Genomic DNA, 16,115 nt, shown 5'->3' with positions numbered 1-16,115 from the left:
CATTATACTGTTCTTCTCTGAGAGAAGAAAAGTCCAAGGGTGCTAACTCTCTGGCAGACTTTGAGGAAAGAAATGAGGGGCATAGATGGAGTCCCTGAGAAATACGGACCAGATGATTGCCAATTTCATTGGCAACATCTAGTGGGTTTGCTATATCAACACCGGCAACCCGCAGAACAGGAGCCGGGTCAGGAGAATATTTACCACTCAGTTTTCGTACTTTTTTCCAGACTGCACTCATAGAGGAAGCAGAGGTGATGGTGGAGACATAATCTCGCCAGCAAGTGCGTTTAGCGTCACGGATGACACGGCGAGCGATCGCACGCTTCTGTTTAAAATCAAGGAGTCGCTCTGTGGTTCTATTGTACCGGTACCTGCCCCATGCAGCGCATTTCAAACGTACTGCACGAGCACAAGCAGGAGACCACCAAGGCACGCATTTCTGAGAATGCCTGCCCGAAGTTTGGGGTATAGAATGAGAAGCTGCGGTGAAAACGGAGGACGAGAAGAGGTGTAAAAGCTCATCGATGGAGGACGAAGAAGGAACCTCTTTAAAAACAGTCAGGTGTGAGTAAAGGTTCCAATTTGCCCGATTAAATTGCCAGCGTGGGGTGCGAAGAGGTGGCGAATATGAAGGGGAAGTAAGAATGATTGGGAAATGATCACTGTCATGTAAGTCCGGGAGAACAGACCAAGTAAAGTCTAATGCGGCGGAGGAAGAGCAAACTGAGAGATCGATGCAAGAGAGAGTATGAGTCCGAGGATCAAAATGGGTGTGAGTACCTGTATTTAAAACATGGAGGGGGTGGGTGGCAAGAAAAGCCTCTAACTGAATTCCACGGGAATCACAGTGAGACCCTCCCCAGAGGAAATGGTGGGCATTAAAATCACCAAGTAACAGAATCGGTGGCGGTAATGACGAAACAAGGAAGGCAAAATCCGGAATAGATAATGCCCGAGAAGGAGAGAGATATAAAGAACAGAGCGTATACCACCTATGTAAGTGGATACGGGCTGCTGTGTAATGCAGCGAAGTATGAATAAATAGCTGATGGTACGGAATATCAGTGCGGAGAAGAAGGGCACTTTCATTAAAGGTCCCATCAGGAAAAGGATCTGAAGAATACAATAAATTATAGCCTGAGATGTGAGAAATAACAGCAGAGTGTAATTTTGGTTCCTGTAAGCAAACACCAACAGGGGCAAACTGGGAGAGTAACATCTGAAGCTCACCCCGATTACCCCTGAGGCCGCGTATATTCCACTGTAAAAAGGCCATGATTGGCAATGATAAAGATACTTGAAATCCGCAGGTAAGGGTTCCTACGTACTAGAAGGGTTAGAAAAGTCCACATGCGGAGGCAGTGGAAAATGTTCAAGCAGCGAAGGAACGGTGCGCTGTGAAGAAAGGAGTTGCGCAGATGGAGCAGAGGAGAGAGAAAGAGCGGAAGGTGGATCAGTGAAAATTGATGGTTTGGTCTCTGCAATATATTCAGAGATTGCTTCAAGTGTTTCGGAATTCAGAGATGTCGTATGGGAGACAATATTGGGAATGGTAGGGGGAGGATGAGTAAAGATTGGAACTGTATTGGACTGTACCAAGGTAGGGGGGGGGCGAAAGGGTGGAGGGAACTGGAGAAGCGTGGCAGGGGACAGAAGAGACAGGAACCTGGGAGGTGGCAGAAGAGGAAGAAACTTGGGAGGGAACAGGGGAGGAAGGTACATTACGAGGAGGAGGGTGAACCTCTGCACTTGTAACTGAGCCAGTGAGAGGGGAAGAACTAGGGACAGAGACAGGGAGGGTAAAATGAGGAGGTAGATTAATATAAAAAGTGCTATTTCAGCTAGAGTAGTGTATTATACACCACTCTTTATTTAACCATACTAAAGATCTGAAATACTGTTAAATTTTGAGCCTACTAATTGGTTATCTTTTAATACCTTCAATTAAGGCAATTTGCTATTCAATTTTTTGTTAAAATACGTCAGTACAGAAACCGATAAACTAAATATTTAAAAACTACAAAAACTTAAAATTTAAAATACAAGCAACTTGGGGAATCTTATATCATTAATTTAGTCATTTGGGTCAAGTTTATATGTAATGTCATGCTTCACTTAAGTAGGAAAATCTGTATAGGAAACTTTGCAACCAGTTGTGGAAATCACAATTTTCAATATTAATTATATTTTGTTTTATGCAATATAATTTTTTGTTGTAGCATGTGCAGCATGCTCAGTAAAACCTAGCATCATCCTTTTACTAAATTAGCATCTAATGTCTATGTACAGTGCATTTGTGGGTTATAGGGACAGATTTTTTCTTCTGTGCATGCTTCAGTTAATGCCTATGTACAACTCTCCATGTTCCTTTCGTCAACAAAGCTATTTTAAAAATTTAAAATACATTTATCACTTCCATTCCTTCTCCAGTTTTTGTCAAGGCAAGACATTTAGAGTTTCCATTTGTGTTGATCTGTGTCACAGAGCTGCTGCTACGCTTTATCGTAGACAAGTGCCATACTTGGGCACGTGATTTATGTCTAGCAAGAGTCTCCAGGTGCCTCATCGTGCGTGCAAAGGAGTCTGCAGTCTCCAGGGCCACCAGTGGGTTCTGTTGCACTTCCTTTGGTCGTGGTCTCAGTGAGTAATGTGCTTCCTTCCTGCCACCTTCATTCGTAGTCTGAAGGAAAAAAGCACCACCAAGAACTTGATCGTCTTATGGAAACAAGTCACTAACTTTCTCAGGTTATCCTAGGTAATTTGCACATGTTACTATTCATAACTGTACTTATGTGAACCTGTATCTATATAAACTTACAGGCGAGTTAGAACACTTACCATGAGGTGACTGGTAAAAGGGTAGGGACAGTCATCGAGGTCTGAGTAGGAATCAGAGTCTTCTTCAGGATCATAAGTATCATCAGAGTAGTCACTCTCTTCTGCCTGCTCCTTAATGGACTCATTCGCCACTAACATACCTGAAAGTATAATTAGTAGTAGTGCTATTTTCAAAGCAATTTGATGAAGGTCACTCAGTTTAATACCAATACAAAATTATGTGTAACACTAAAAGAAAAATTAACAGAACTATGAACAAGTGTTCATTATTATTATAATCAAGGGGACGCGCTAAACCCGGAGGATTATACAGCGCCTGGGGGGGGATGTGGAAGGCATTCAGGCTTAATTCGGGGAACTGGAGAACAGATCCAATTCCCTGAATCAAGAGCCCCTCACCAACGTCAAGGAACCTTCCTTGAGGGGAACAAGTGTTCAACAAATACAGATCATAGCAAGTTAAAATAACCAACGTCAATTAAAACTGTTAATTTAGAAGTATTTCTGTTACCGAGTCAACAGGTGTCATCTCGTGTAAACTGATGTTATTCAAACTTTGGTACATAATTTTTTTTTCATAATGGTCTCAAGGCACATGTGTTATAGACAAAATTCATTATGTAGACTTGACCTAGCATAACTCGTGTAGACAATGTAATTTACTTTCACAGGGTAATAGGTTAAATCTGGACAATTCATAATCAAGAGATTATTCGGATTATTAATTCTCAGTGTCAGTAATCCAGGATAACGTAATGAAAACAATGTGGTTTTTAGGATCCCCCTGTACATCCTTCCTAGGATGCCAATCACAACAGTGCCTCCCAGGTACCTATCCATTACTAGGTAACAGGTGGAAGGGGACTTGCTCCCATGATTTGACTATAGTGCCAGGTGGAATTGACGACAACCTACCCACCTGGGGGTAGAACTGACGACAACCTACCCACCAGGGGGTGGAACTGACAACCTACCCACCAGGGGGGTGGAACTGACGACAACCTACCTACCTACCTACCCACCAGGGGGGTGGAACTGACGACAACCTACCTACCTACCTACCCACCAGGGGGGTGGAACTGACGACAACCTACCTACCTACCTACCCACCAGGGGGGTGGAACTGACGACAACCTACCTACCTACCCACCAGGGGGGTGGAACTGACGACAACCTACCTACCTACCCACCAGGGGGGTGGAACTGACGACAACCTACCTACCTACCTACCTACCAGGGGGGTGGAACTGACGACAACCTACCTACCTACCCACCAGGGGGGTGGAACTGACAACCTACCTACCCACCAGGGGGGTGGAACTGACGACAACCTACCTACCTACCTACCCACCAGGGGGGTGGAACTGACGACAACCTACCTACCTACCCACCAGGGGGGTGGAACTGACGACAACCTACCTACCTACCTACCTACCCACCAGGGGGGTGGAACTGACGACAACCTACCTACCCACCAGGGGGTGGAACTGACGACAACCTACCTACCCACCAGGGGGTGGAACTGACGACAACCTACCTACCTACCCACCAGGGGGTGGAACTGACGACAACCTACCTACCCACCAGGGGGTGGAACTGACGACAACCTACCTACCCACCAGGGGGTGGAACTGACAAAATACTCACCAGGGGTAGAATTGATGAGGTTCTTTATTTCCTTGGTAGCAGAGGTCAGTTCCTCAAGTTTGGCTGCAGCTGCTGCAATTGGATCTCTGGAACAAACATACTGATTAAATACAGAACTTGAATCACTGCTAGGGAAAAAACCTGAAATAATTGGTTTAGCATCAATTTTGGTTTTAAATATATACATAGCTTGTACAGCATCAATAGACTTTGTACAGTGTGTAGGTCAAACTACATTAACGTAACTCAAAGCAATGTAATTCGTACATCCTTGCAATTACAGAAATGCAGTGACGTGACCAATAGAATATTCCATTAGTTCAGATGCTTCCCTCACTTATGTCTTGTTAGATAACCCGCTAAGTGATCAATCGGAGCACAGGTGAAAACATGGGTCGTGTTCCCTGACCTCTGCTGCCTCTGTTCACCTAGCAGTAAGTAGGTACCTGGGTGTTACTCGACTGCTGTGGGTCGCAATTTGGGGAGAGGATGAAATGATCGTAGTGGCTTTCTTCAGTTACTATGGGTTAATAATCCTGTCTTTGGTATCAAGCAACCGTCATTATACCAGTCCTGGGTATCAAGCAACTGTCATTATACCAGTCCTGGGTATCAAGCAACCATCATTATAGCAGTCCTGGGTATCAAGCAACCGTCATTATAGCAATCCTGGGTATCAAGCAACCATCATTATAGCAGTCCTGGGTATCAAGCAACTGTCATTATACCAGTCCTGGGTATCAAGCAACCGTCATTATACCAGTCCTGGGTATCAAGCAACCGTCATTATACCAGTCCTGGGTATCAAGCAACCGTCATTATACCAGTCCTGGGTATCAAACAACCGTCATTATACCAGTCCTGGGTATCAAGCAACTGTCATTATACCTGTCCTGGGTATCAAGCAACCGTCATACCAGTCCTGGGTATCAAGCAACCGTCATTATACCAGTCCTGGGTATCAAACAACCGTCATTATACCAGTCCTGGGTATCAAGCAACCGTCATTATAGCAGTCCTGGGTATCAAGCAACCGTCATTATACCAGTCCTGGGTATCAAGCAACCGTCATTATAGCAGTCCTGGGTATCAAGCAACCGTCATTATACCAGTCCTGGGTATCAAGCAACCGTCATTATAGCAGTCCTGGGTATCAAGCAACTGTCATTATACCAGTCCTGAGTATCAAGCAACCGTCATTATAGCAGTCCTGGGTATCAAGCAACTGTCATTATAGCAGTCCTGGGTATCAAGCAACTGTCATTATACCAGTCCTGAGTATCAAGCAACCATCATTATAGCAGTCCTGGGTATCAAGCAACCGTCATTATACCAGTCCTGGGTATCAAGCAACCATCATTATACCAGTCCTGAGTATCAAAACTGTCATTATAGCAGTCCTGGGTATCAAAACTGTCATTATACCAGTCCTGAGTATCAAAACTGTCATTATACCAGTCCTGAGTATCAAAACTGTCATTATACCAGTCCTGAGTATCAAAACTGTCATTATACCAGTCCTGAGTATCAAAACTGTCATTATACCAGTCCTGAGTATCAAAACTGTCATTATACCAGTCCTGAGTATCAAAACTGTCATTATACCAGTCCTGAGTATCAAAACTGTCATTATACCAGTCCTGAGTATCAAAACTGTCATTATACCAGTCCTGAGTATCAAAACTGTCATTATACCAGTCCTGAGTATCAAGCAACCATCATTATACCAGTCCTGAGTATCAAAACTGTCATATCAGTCCTGGGTATCAAGCAACCGTCATTATACCAGTCCTGAGTATCAAGCAACCATCATTATACCAGTCCTGAGTATCAAAACTGTCATTATACCAGTCCTGGGTATCAAGCAACCGTCATTATACCAGTCCTGAGTATCAAAACTGTCATTATAGCAGTCCTGGGTATCAAGCAACTGTCATTATACCAGTCCTGGGTATCAAGCAACCATCATTATACCAGTCCTGAGTATCAAAACTGTCATATCAGTCCTGGGTATCAAACAACCGTCATTATACCAATAACAACCTAGTTTACGCCTGTTGTTGTGCACTTGTTTAAGAGCAGTCCGGCACACAGCCAAATTTTCCACCCTGCTAAAAAAGGAAATAGAAACCCAGACCTTCATGTCTAAATTACCAATAACATATCTTACCCTAGATACACTACACATGTTAGGTTAGGCCAGGTAAAGTTCCTCAGGAAACAGGACAAGTGTTCCTGATGCAGGTTTGTCAGATGACCCGCCATCGGAGCTTTTGGTCATCTGACCAAGACCTTCCATTTGCTTACTCGTCCACCCCTTCAAAAATTAGGGTCATAGTTATAACCAACATAGTAAGTATATACTACACATGCTAATGTAACGAGAATATACTAGTGTTATACCTGTGAACATGTGTCAAACACTCGCCTGTATGATAACGCAGATTTAACCAGCAGCAGAAAGCAGCAGGTAGCAGCCAGACGTCTGATGACCCACACCATCACCTGCATGTCTGCCTGTGTACATACTAACAGTTATCTGACTGTAATTGTACATACTAACAGTTATCTGACTAATTGTACATACTAACAGTTATCTGGCTGTAATTGTACATACTAACAGTTATCTGACTAATTGTACATACTAACAGTTATCTGACTGTAATTGTACATACTAACAGTTATCTGACTGTAATTGTACATACTAACAGTTATCTGACTGTAATTGTACATACTAACAGTTATCTGACTGTAATTGTACATACTAACAGTTATCTGACTGTAATTGTACATACTAACAGTTATCTGACTGTAATTGTACATACTAACAGTTATCTGACTGTAATTGTACATACTAACAGTTATCTGACTGCAATTGTACATACTAACAGTTATCTGACTGCAATTGTACATACTAACAGTTATCTGACTGTAATTGTACATACTAACAGTTATCTGACTAATTGTACATACTAACAGTTATCTGACTAATTGTTCTGGGTTATTCAAAGGGATAAGGATGGAGGGGTATTTTTTGTTCGGGCTGGAGGTAAAGCCGTTTTATTGGATGATAAAACCAACTCAGAGGAACACCCATGAATGGAACTGACAAAGCTGTCTAATGCTGTGAATTACAGGCAAGGGGACAGGAGCTGAGGCTAAGCAGACAAAGAATGTGAAACTCTTTACACGATAATTAGCAGAAATTAGAAAGATGACTTGAGAACAGCCTGATCTAACCTGGGAGACGTCTGAATACAGGTAAGTGACCGTATTGTTAACCATGAACCTCTCTAGGGCCAAGGAGCAGGTCAGTGTTCCCATGCTGGGTATCCTGGCATCCTGGGTACGAGGAGAACAAGTCACTAGTAGTGTCACCAGCACACTTGCCACGTAGAACACAACCTGTGGTCAGTCACACAAAATAACTTGGTGGTAGTTAGCAAGTTCATGGCAAAAGAAAATTATAATCATGGGGGAGAGCTAAACCCGTAGGATTATACAGCGCCTGTGGGGGGGGGATGGAAGGTATGCCGACTCAATTCAGGAAACTGGAGCACAGATCCAATTCTCTAGATCAAGAGCCCGTCACCAGCGTCAAGGAACCTCCCTTGAGGGGTCAAAAGAACATAAGGAACACTGCAGCAGGCCTACTGGCCCATGCGAGGCAGGTCCAAGTCTCCTACAGGATTAAGCCAATGCCTTAACCTAGTTAGGTCAGGTCACATTCACTGCAGCAGGCCTGTTGCCCCATACCAGGCAGGTCCTTCACAATAGGTTCTCTACACACATGCTGCTGTATAGTCCTTGTGGCTTAGCGCTTCTTTTTTATTATAATAATAATAATACACACATGCTGCTATGTATGATAATCTATAACTATTTGTCTATATCCGAATAAACTTACTATCCCCCAACCCATTTTCAACGCTACTCCAGCAATAAACTTTGAACTTAACTAAGTTAATATATTCACCTAAGTTAATATATTCACTTAAGAAACCATAATTTTTTCAGGACCCAACAGGTACTGAATCAAATTCAGTCTATGGGAAATAATATACTAAACTGTGTGTCTGCTCAGCAGGCTTCAGTTAAAGGTCAAAGATACATCTTACTCGCGTAATTGTCTGTACTGTAAGTCAGTAATAAATACTATACTTCAGTGCAAATTCAACCTGCTTAATATATTCTGGCTTTCTTAAGTAAAGCTTACTTTATAATGCGACGTCTGGAGAACACTCCGAAAAGGTGATCTTAAAACACTGAACCAGGAGCTCTCCTAGCACCATATCTTACAGCATAGAACCAGGAGAACTCTCCTAGCAGCATATCTTACAGCATAGAACCAGGAGAACTCTCCTAGCAGCATATCTTACAGCATAGAACCAGGAAAACTCTCCTAGCACCATATCTTACAGCATAGAACCAGAACTCTCCTAGCACCATATCTTACAGCATAGAACCATGAGAACTCTCCTAGCACCATATCTTACAGCATAGAACCAGGAGAACTCTCCTAGCACCATATCTTACAGCATAGAACCAGGAGAACTCTCCTAGCACCATATCTTACAGCATAGAACCAGGAGAACTCTCCTAGCACCATATCTTACAGCATAGAACCAGGAGAACTCTCCTAGCAGCAAACTCTGCAGTTGGGCCACACGGTCAAATACGTCTATAATCAGTCCTCGCTGCTCAGCTGTTGATTCCCTGTGTGAGAAAGTCACATTCACCATGGATGCTGGAGATCTGGGAGAGAGATTTGCTCATAGGAAGGGAAAGGTAGCTCCAATTCCTTCGATTAAGAGCTTTTTACAGCCTTAATGATGTACCCCCCCCTCCCCATGAAAGTTAGGTTACACTAATGCATTATTCATTGTACTAGGTATTGAAAGAATGGGATCACCCATCAACAATGAGGGACTGACCACCTCAAACACCTCTTGTGTCTCCAGTATTGGAATCACCTCTATCAGACTGAAGAAGCCTGCTGTGTAGGTCAGTAAATATACCAAAGTGTTGCAGATGATTCTTACTCAACTTGGCGCTATTGTATACCATTTACAAAATTACTACAGCTTAAACCAGGGAACGTGTGGGGTTTGAACCCATGGCGAGTGTCTTAAAACTTCAGGCCAGTGCGTTAGTAATGGGGCCAGGTGTCTGCAATAATATTTATCCAACTAGTTGTACATAGTATGGTAAACAGTACCAACAAGATGGAGAATTATACATGTGCAACATCTAGGTATCTTTATTGTAGACGTTTCGCCCTCCAGTGACTATCAATACAAATTGTAGGACAATTAGAAGACAATAGAACTATATTCTTGAAGACTACGGTGCTCTTCAACTCCAAGAGGGAGTGATTACCTTATCATTTGTATATAGTTCGGTCTTCTAATTATGTCCTGGAATTTGTGTTGATAAAGCCACTGGATGGCGAAGCCTCTATAACAAAGATATTCAGATGTTGCACACATCTAATTCTTCATCCAACTAGTTCAAACCCCACCCGTTCCGTGGTTTATTTGAAATCATGCTACTACGATCTCGTGAAGAATGGCTTAAGCCTATTAAAGTTGAGGAGACCGTCCGATCCACGTGACTTCAATACATTAATTCCTATAGCCACAGGAAGGTAGTCAATAAAAACAGGATCACACTCTGCCTCGTCGTGTCCCCACAGTTACCACTTAACGGTATCTTTAAGGTACACGTATTATGTAAAGTAAAAGGACACAGGTGCAACTATTGTAACACTTTATTGTGGCAACGTTTCGCTCTCCAGGAGCTTTGTCAAGCCGGCTTGACAAAGCTCCTGGAGAGCGAAACGTTGCCACAATAAAATATCACATTAGTTGATCAGGCTCTGATCCACCAGGAGGCCTGGTCACAGACAGGGCCGCAGGGGCGTTGACCCCCCGGAACTCTCTCCAGGTAACTCCAGGTACTTGTGTCCTTTTACTTTACATGTTGTCGGTAATTCTACCAACACATATACACCTATGTCTGACTAAACATTAACCTGATCTCCGAGAAGGCATTCTTGAGTGCTTGACGGGACTCTGTGATCTGAGTGTCCATCTGTAGTTTAAGAGCGGCAGCAGAGTCCACTGCCTTGGACAGCTTCGAGCGGACCCTCTCTGACGCCTCCCGCAGGCTGGGGACAAACACTGTTAGTTTAATATCTAACCATACCACGGGCGGGACTTGAACCCGCGGTCAGTGTGTCTCAAAACTCCAGACCGTCACGTTAGCCACGGTCTGGAGTTTCGAGACTCTGACCGCGGGTTCAAGTCCCGCCCGTGGTATGGTTTGTTTGCAATCGTGTCATTACGATTTCGTGAGTCAGTTTAATATCTATTATGCGCCCCATACCCATCCTACCAAGGACTATTGAACTCTGTACTATAATCCATACTAGCCATACTGTAAAACACTTACAAATCACAGACACCCATTAGAAACATTGCAAAAGGGGTGTAGAATTTACATGATACAAGATCATTCAGAGCTCCCATTTTAACAATTCTATATTAACAAGGCACAATAGCCAAAATAAAATATCTAAGAAATTAAAATCCTTTCTCTAATAACTTTTATATATATATCATAACTTCCCTAACGTGTCAAGGTCTCGTCAGAAAACCCAAAACGAAGCCCGAAACATTTTATTAAAACGTAGGTCAGTTATCTTGGGTTGCGACCTGTGTACAGCATCAGTTGTGGCCTGATGCCATGCTTGAGCCTGGAGGAAGTGGCACATTGTCAGGGTGTTGGAGAGCATAGCAGAGTAGACTGAAGCAGTGCGGGAGTCCAGGTAGACCATACACTCTGACAAGGGCTGGTCTTTACTACATGGATACATGTCCCAACCAAACCGTGCCACGTAGCAATTGGTGAAGGCCAGTGCCAGGCGGCTCTGTACCTGGAAAATATGGCGTTTACAGAGACAGACTCGGAAGGCAGTAGACTACCATAATTAATAAGCCAGTGTGAGTATAATGGCTTGCAATACCGACAAGTTGGTAAGACATTATTAGTCATAGGGAGAGTGCTAAACACGTAGGGGATGTTATACATCGTCTGGGATGAATGGAAGGTAATCAGGCTCTATTCATGGAATGGGAGCACAGATCTAATTCCTTAGATCCTCAGCAGCAACCAGGAATATGCCTTAAGGGCCCAAAAACAGCTAAAACTGAATGGAACACACGTATTTCGGCAGAAAACTATCACTGGTTTCAATTTTTCGTGTTAAACACGAAAGTAAGTCTTAACTTGTTTAGAAAAAGGATCAACCAGGCTGGCCGCACGCAAACCGAAGTTTGGTATTAATGGTATTATTGCAGACAAGATATTGGGCAAAAAGTACACAGACGAGACTATTGTTGACATTTTACTGTAGCAACGTTCAACATGGCAAAGCTCCGGGAAAGAGAAACGTTGCCACAAGGAAATATCAAATTAGTCAAATCTCTGTCTTACGTCTCTCCAATTGACTCACCTCGTCAGTAAGGTCAGAACAACCCTCATGAAGATCCTTTAGGGTCTTCTGGTAACAGTCACCATACCTGTGGAGGACAATGTATATTCATGGATATAAATGGTATACAATACCGATGAATTAAGACAGTGCAACATCTGGGTATCATTAATTTGCGGAGTTTCGAGATCCAGTGGGTTTATCAACGCAATACAAGGGCGTAATATAAATACTGTAGAAGTGTATGGAAAAGACGTGGTAATCAGTCCCTCAGTCTCGAAGACTACGGTGCTCTTCAAGACTCTGGGGAGCAAGTTACACGAAGCTGTACACAAGCGTGTTCTGAAAATTTACTTTCTGAATATTGTAGACATTATTCCACTGATATTACCCCAAATTGTATGGTATTACAGCAGTATTGCCACCTTTCCATTTGTATGGCATTACCCCCACTTGTTATTTTCCCAGATTAATAGCACGGCAATACTTTACTACTAACCTCGGCATCTGAGATTCCTTAGTTATTAACTCGTACTGAAGTTTGCCTTCCCTGGCAGCGGCATCCATAGTGTCACTGGTAGGCATCGCTGGTGGTTTTCTTGCTGCCTCTCCCACCTGCATCACCACCACAGTCACCACCACACACCACCACAGCATCATCCACGAGGGTAGACAACCCTGGTTACGACTCTTGTGGGTAGTGGACGGAGTATCGACTCTTCACTAGTCTTTGACCTGATTAAAATACAGAGCATTACTGCTCTGCATTATTATTTATGTTTCGCCAATCAGTGGCTTTATCAGTACAGTACAGAGACAAACACGGAATACTGGAGAAGTAGATGAGGTATCAGTCCCTTAGCCGACCAGAATGTATATCTCACTTTAAATACTGAAATATTTGTAAGAAATATTTAAATATCAAACGGATTTGGCAAGAAAGTCCCATGGAAAAAAAAATACCGTGGTAAGAAAAGACACCGTGGCAACCCCGGTTTTTAGGAGAGTATTAGAGTGGACAAGTATTAGGGTTTCCTCCTGCAAGAACACTGCACTTATGATCAAAATTAAAACGGAAAGTGGAGTAAGAAAAGCAAATTTAGTCAACCACTTGAAGATCCACCTTCGGAGGAACACCACCACCGGGACACCGCCACCGGGGAAACACCACCACCGGGGAAACACCACCACCGGGGAAACACCGCTACCGGGGGGAACACCACCACCGGGGGGACCACCACCACCGGGGGGACCACCACCACCGGGGGACCACCACCACCGGGGGATTGTTACATACATATATCCTGTAGACAAAAATTCCATTCGATATATATTTTCACTACAACACAGACACGACGTATTCCACCCACAGTTCACTCAGACATAACACTGTACCGTCAGATCTAAACAAGACTCTGACATCCACACCTCACTGACCTCAGCAGACAACTGACTACATCACTCCATCAGAGTTGTGCTGTGGACGTCAGGTTAACTAGCCAACAATGCTACTTTTACTGAGGCTTAATTAACCCCCATCGACTACACCAGGGTCATTAATAAGGCTACAATGTCCCATGTAAACAGACAAAAATTCTCTTAATATCAATAACAGGGATTAACTCTGCGTGTATATACGCTGAGAGATACACGTCTCTCAGTGTATATACACAGTGTATATACACGTCTCTCAGTGTATATATCATGTGTAAATATTGCTTACCTGTTTGTCTTATCAGAGTCAGATGGGTAAACAGTGGGAAATATATAGGAAAAACAAATTTGACTAATCTTTTGACTACCGCCCATAGGATGGGTATGCGGGGCATTATAGATATTACACTAAATGAAAGGGTATATTACTCGAGATGTGTGTATGTGTGTATTCACCTATTTGTGGTTGCAGAGGTCGAGTCATAGCTCCTGGTCCCGCCTCTTCGCTGGTCGCTACTGGGTCCACTCTCTCTCCCTGCTCCATGAGCTTTATCATACCTCTTCTTAAAGTTATGTATGGATCCTGCATCGACTACGTCACTCTCCAGATTACCTTTGATATACCTTTGATGAGTTTCGAGAGTCTTATTCCCGGAGCCCGGCCATGGACCAGGCTCGTCTGGTACTAGCCTGGTCAATCAGGCTGTTGGTGGCTCACTGCCCCACATATCCACCACAGCCTAGTTGATCTGACACCTGGTTAAGATACTTCTCCAGTTTCCTCTTAAGACTTGTACTCTTATCCCCGCAGTGTTTCTGATATCTTCTGGTAAGATGTTGAATAACCCGGGGTCACGGATGTTGATACAGTGTTCCCTTATTGTGCCCACTGGACCCCTGCTTTTCACTGGGTTTATTTTGGACTTCCATATCTCTCGCTCCAGTAAACTGTTGTGGCAGTGTACAGATTTAAGATCATGTCCTTGAGTACTTTCCAGGTATATATTACGATATATTTGTCCTCCGCTCCAGTGAGTACATATTTAAGCCTTTAAGGAGTTCCCAGTAAACGATATCAGTATTTGTTCAGGATCTGATATCACTCCAACCCTGATACTTGATGCTGGTGAGAGGCTCTTGATCTATGGAATTGGATCTGTGCTCCAGTTCCCTGAATTTTGCCTGTATACCTTCAGTATCCCCCCCCCTCACACATGCGCTGTATAATCCTACGGGTTTAGCTTTCCACCATGATTGCAATCATAATCCACTTCCCGGCAACTCTTTGACTGTGTGTACTCACCTATTTGTACTCACCTATTTGTACTCACCTACTTGTACTCACCTATTTGTATTTACCTGTTTGTGGTTGCAGGGGTCGAATCAGGTATGCTACTGTCGATGTTCCCTGCCTCGTGACGTCGGTGATGAACCAACCCAGCAACAGATGCCCTACAATACACTGCTGTGATGTAAATGGTTTAAAAAAACTGACAAGTTGAAGAATGAGAGACTTGTTCAACATTTGGAAATCTTCAGTCCAATACAGAGAAGAACGGTGGAAGATGAGAAGTAGTTTGAGGTAATCAATCCTTCAGCCTGGAGTCGATGTCTTCAGTTTATCAGTCTTGAGATTAATGGACTGGGTCATTGGCCTAATTATTATTAATTAAATCCGTAATTATTAAACAAATTGCTTTTGTTTTCCAAATAAATTTCAGAGTAATTAAATAAAACCAGTTTATGAAAGATATGTTTTATTGCCTTTAATCTGCGAATATACATATACAAAGCAACCACAGGGGGAGTTGAATGATAGTTCTAGGCCTTTCGTGTTGCAATCAACATCGTCAGGAGCTTGCAATGTTGCTGAAATAGAGTCGGAAATTCAGGCAGGTCCGTTTATGAACGGATCAAAACTGATAGCCTCCCAGGTGCTATAAGATCCCCCTACAAGCTTAACGCTTGATAGCCTCCCAGGTGCTATAAGATCCCCCTACAAGCTTAACGCTTGATAGCCTCCCAGGTGCTATAAGATCCCCCTACAAGCTTAACGCTTGATAGCCTCCCAGGTGCTATAAGATCCCCCTACAAGCTTAACGCTTGATAGCCTCCCAGGTGCTATAAGATCCCCCTACAAGCTTAACGCTTGATAGCCTCCCAGGTGCTATAAGATCCCCCTACAAGCTTAAAGCTTGATAGCCTCCCAGGTGCTATAAGATCCCCCTACAAGCTTAACGCTTGATAGCCTCCCAGGTGCTATAAGATCCCCCTACAAGCTTAACGCTTGATAGCCTCCCAGGTGCTATAAGATCCCCCTACAAGCTTAACGCTTGATAGCCTCCCAGGTGCTATAAGATCCCCCTACAAGCTTAACGCTTGATAGCCTCCCAGGTGCTATAAGATCCCCCTACAAGCTTAACGCTTGATAGCCTCCCAGGTGCTATAAGATCCCCCTACAAGCTTAACGCTTGATAGCCTCCCAGGTGCTATAAGATCCCCCTACAAGCTTAACGCTTGATAGCCTCCCAGGTGCTATAAGATCCCCCTACAAGCTTAAAGCTTGATAGCCTCCCAGGTGCTATAAGATCCCCCTACAAGCTTAACGCTTGATAGCCTCCCAGGTGCTATAAGATCCCCCTACAAGCTTAACGCTTGATAGCCTCCCAGGTGCTATAAGATCCCCCTACAAGCTTAA

At 43.5% G+C, this 16,115-nt stretch overlaps 1 protein-coding gene and 1 long non-coding RNA gene across 6 annotated transcripts; one reads left to right on the top strand and one right to left on the bottom strand.

The window, feature by feature from the left end:
* Positions 1-2,178: 2,178 nt before the first annotated feature.
* LOC128699805 (uncharacterized) lies at positions 2,179-13,439 on the bottom strand. Of its 5 annotated transcripts, none has more exons than XM_053792556.2 (11): positions 13,421-13,439; positions 12,483-12,718; positions 12,005-12,071; positions 11,205-11,425; positions 10,523-10,657; positions 9,105-9,204; positions 7,729-7,893; positions 6,917-7,005; positions 4,489-4,574; positions 2,842-2,981; positions 2,179-2,683 (listed from the first exon to the last, which is right to left on the bottom strand). In XM_053792556.2, exons 2-11 carry the CDS (start codon positions 12,641-12,643, stop codon positions 2,399-2,401), a joined length of 1,449 nt encoding a protein of 482 aa, XP_053648531.2. In that variant the 5' UTR covers positions 12,644-12,718; positions 13,421-13,439; the 3' UTR covers positions 2,179-2,398. The 5 variants fall into 5 exon arrangements, with proteins under 5 accessions (XP_053648531.2, XP_053648529.2, XP_053648528.2 ...); XM_053792554.2 differs by having other exon boundaries at positions 13,379-13,437; XM_053792553.2 differs by lacking the exon at positions 13,421-13,439 and adding an exon at positions 13,281-13,418.
* Positions 13,440-15,885: 2,446 nt separating this feature from the next.
* Positions 15,886-16,076, top strand: LOC138855110 (uncharacterized). Its single transcript, XR_011394264.1, has 2 exons — positions 15,886-15,949; positions 15,996-16,076. It is a non-coding gene; the product is annotated as an uncharacterized lncRNA (long non-coding RNA).
* Positions 16,077-16,115: the final 39 nt, after the last annotated feature.

Source organism: Cherax quadricarinatus, chromosome 81, assembly GCF_038502225.1.
Source record: "Cherax quadricarinatus isolate ZL_2023a chromosome 81, ASM3850222v1, whole genome shotgun sequence".
NCBI lineage: Eukaryota > Metazoa > Arthropoda > Malacostraca > Decapoda > Parastacidae > Cherax > Cherax quadricarinatus.
The sequence above is the reverse complement of the archived record's forward strand: the minus strand, read 5'-3'. Positions and strand labels throughout refer to the sequence as shown.

Coding starts and splice junctions, on each gene's coding strand:
- LOC128699805 (XM_053792556.2), bottom strand. CDS start 12,643: ATGATGCTGTGGTGGTGTGTGGTGGTGACTGTGGTGGTGATGCAGGTG. Junction 7,894..9,104: donor AGTTCTCCTGGTTCTATGCT/GTAAGATATGGT, acceptor GACTGACCACAG/GTTGTGTTCTACGTGGCAAG. Junction 2,684..2,841: donor CTTTTACCAGTCACCTCATG/GTAAGTGTTCTA, acceptor TTTTTCCTTCAG/ACTACGAATGAAGGTGGCAG.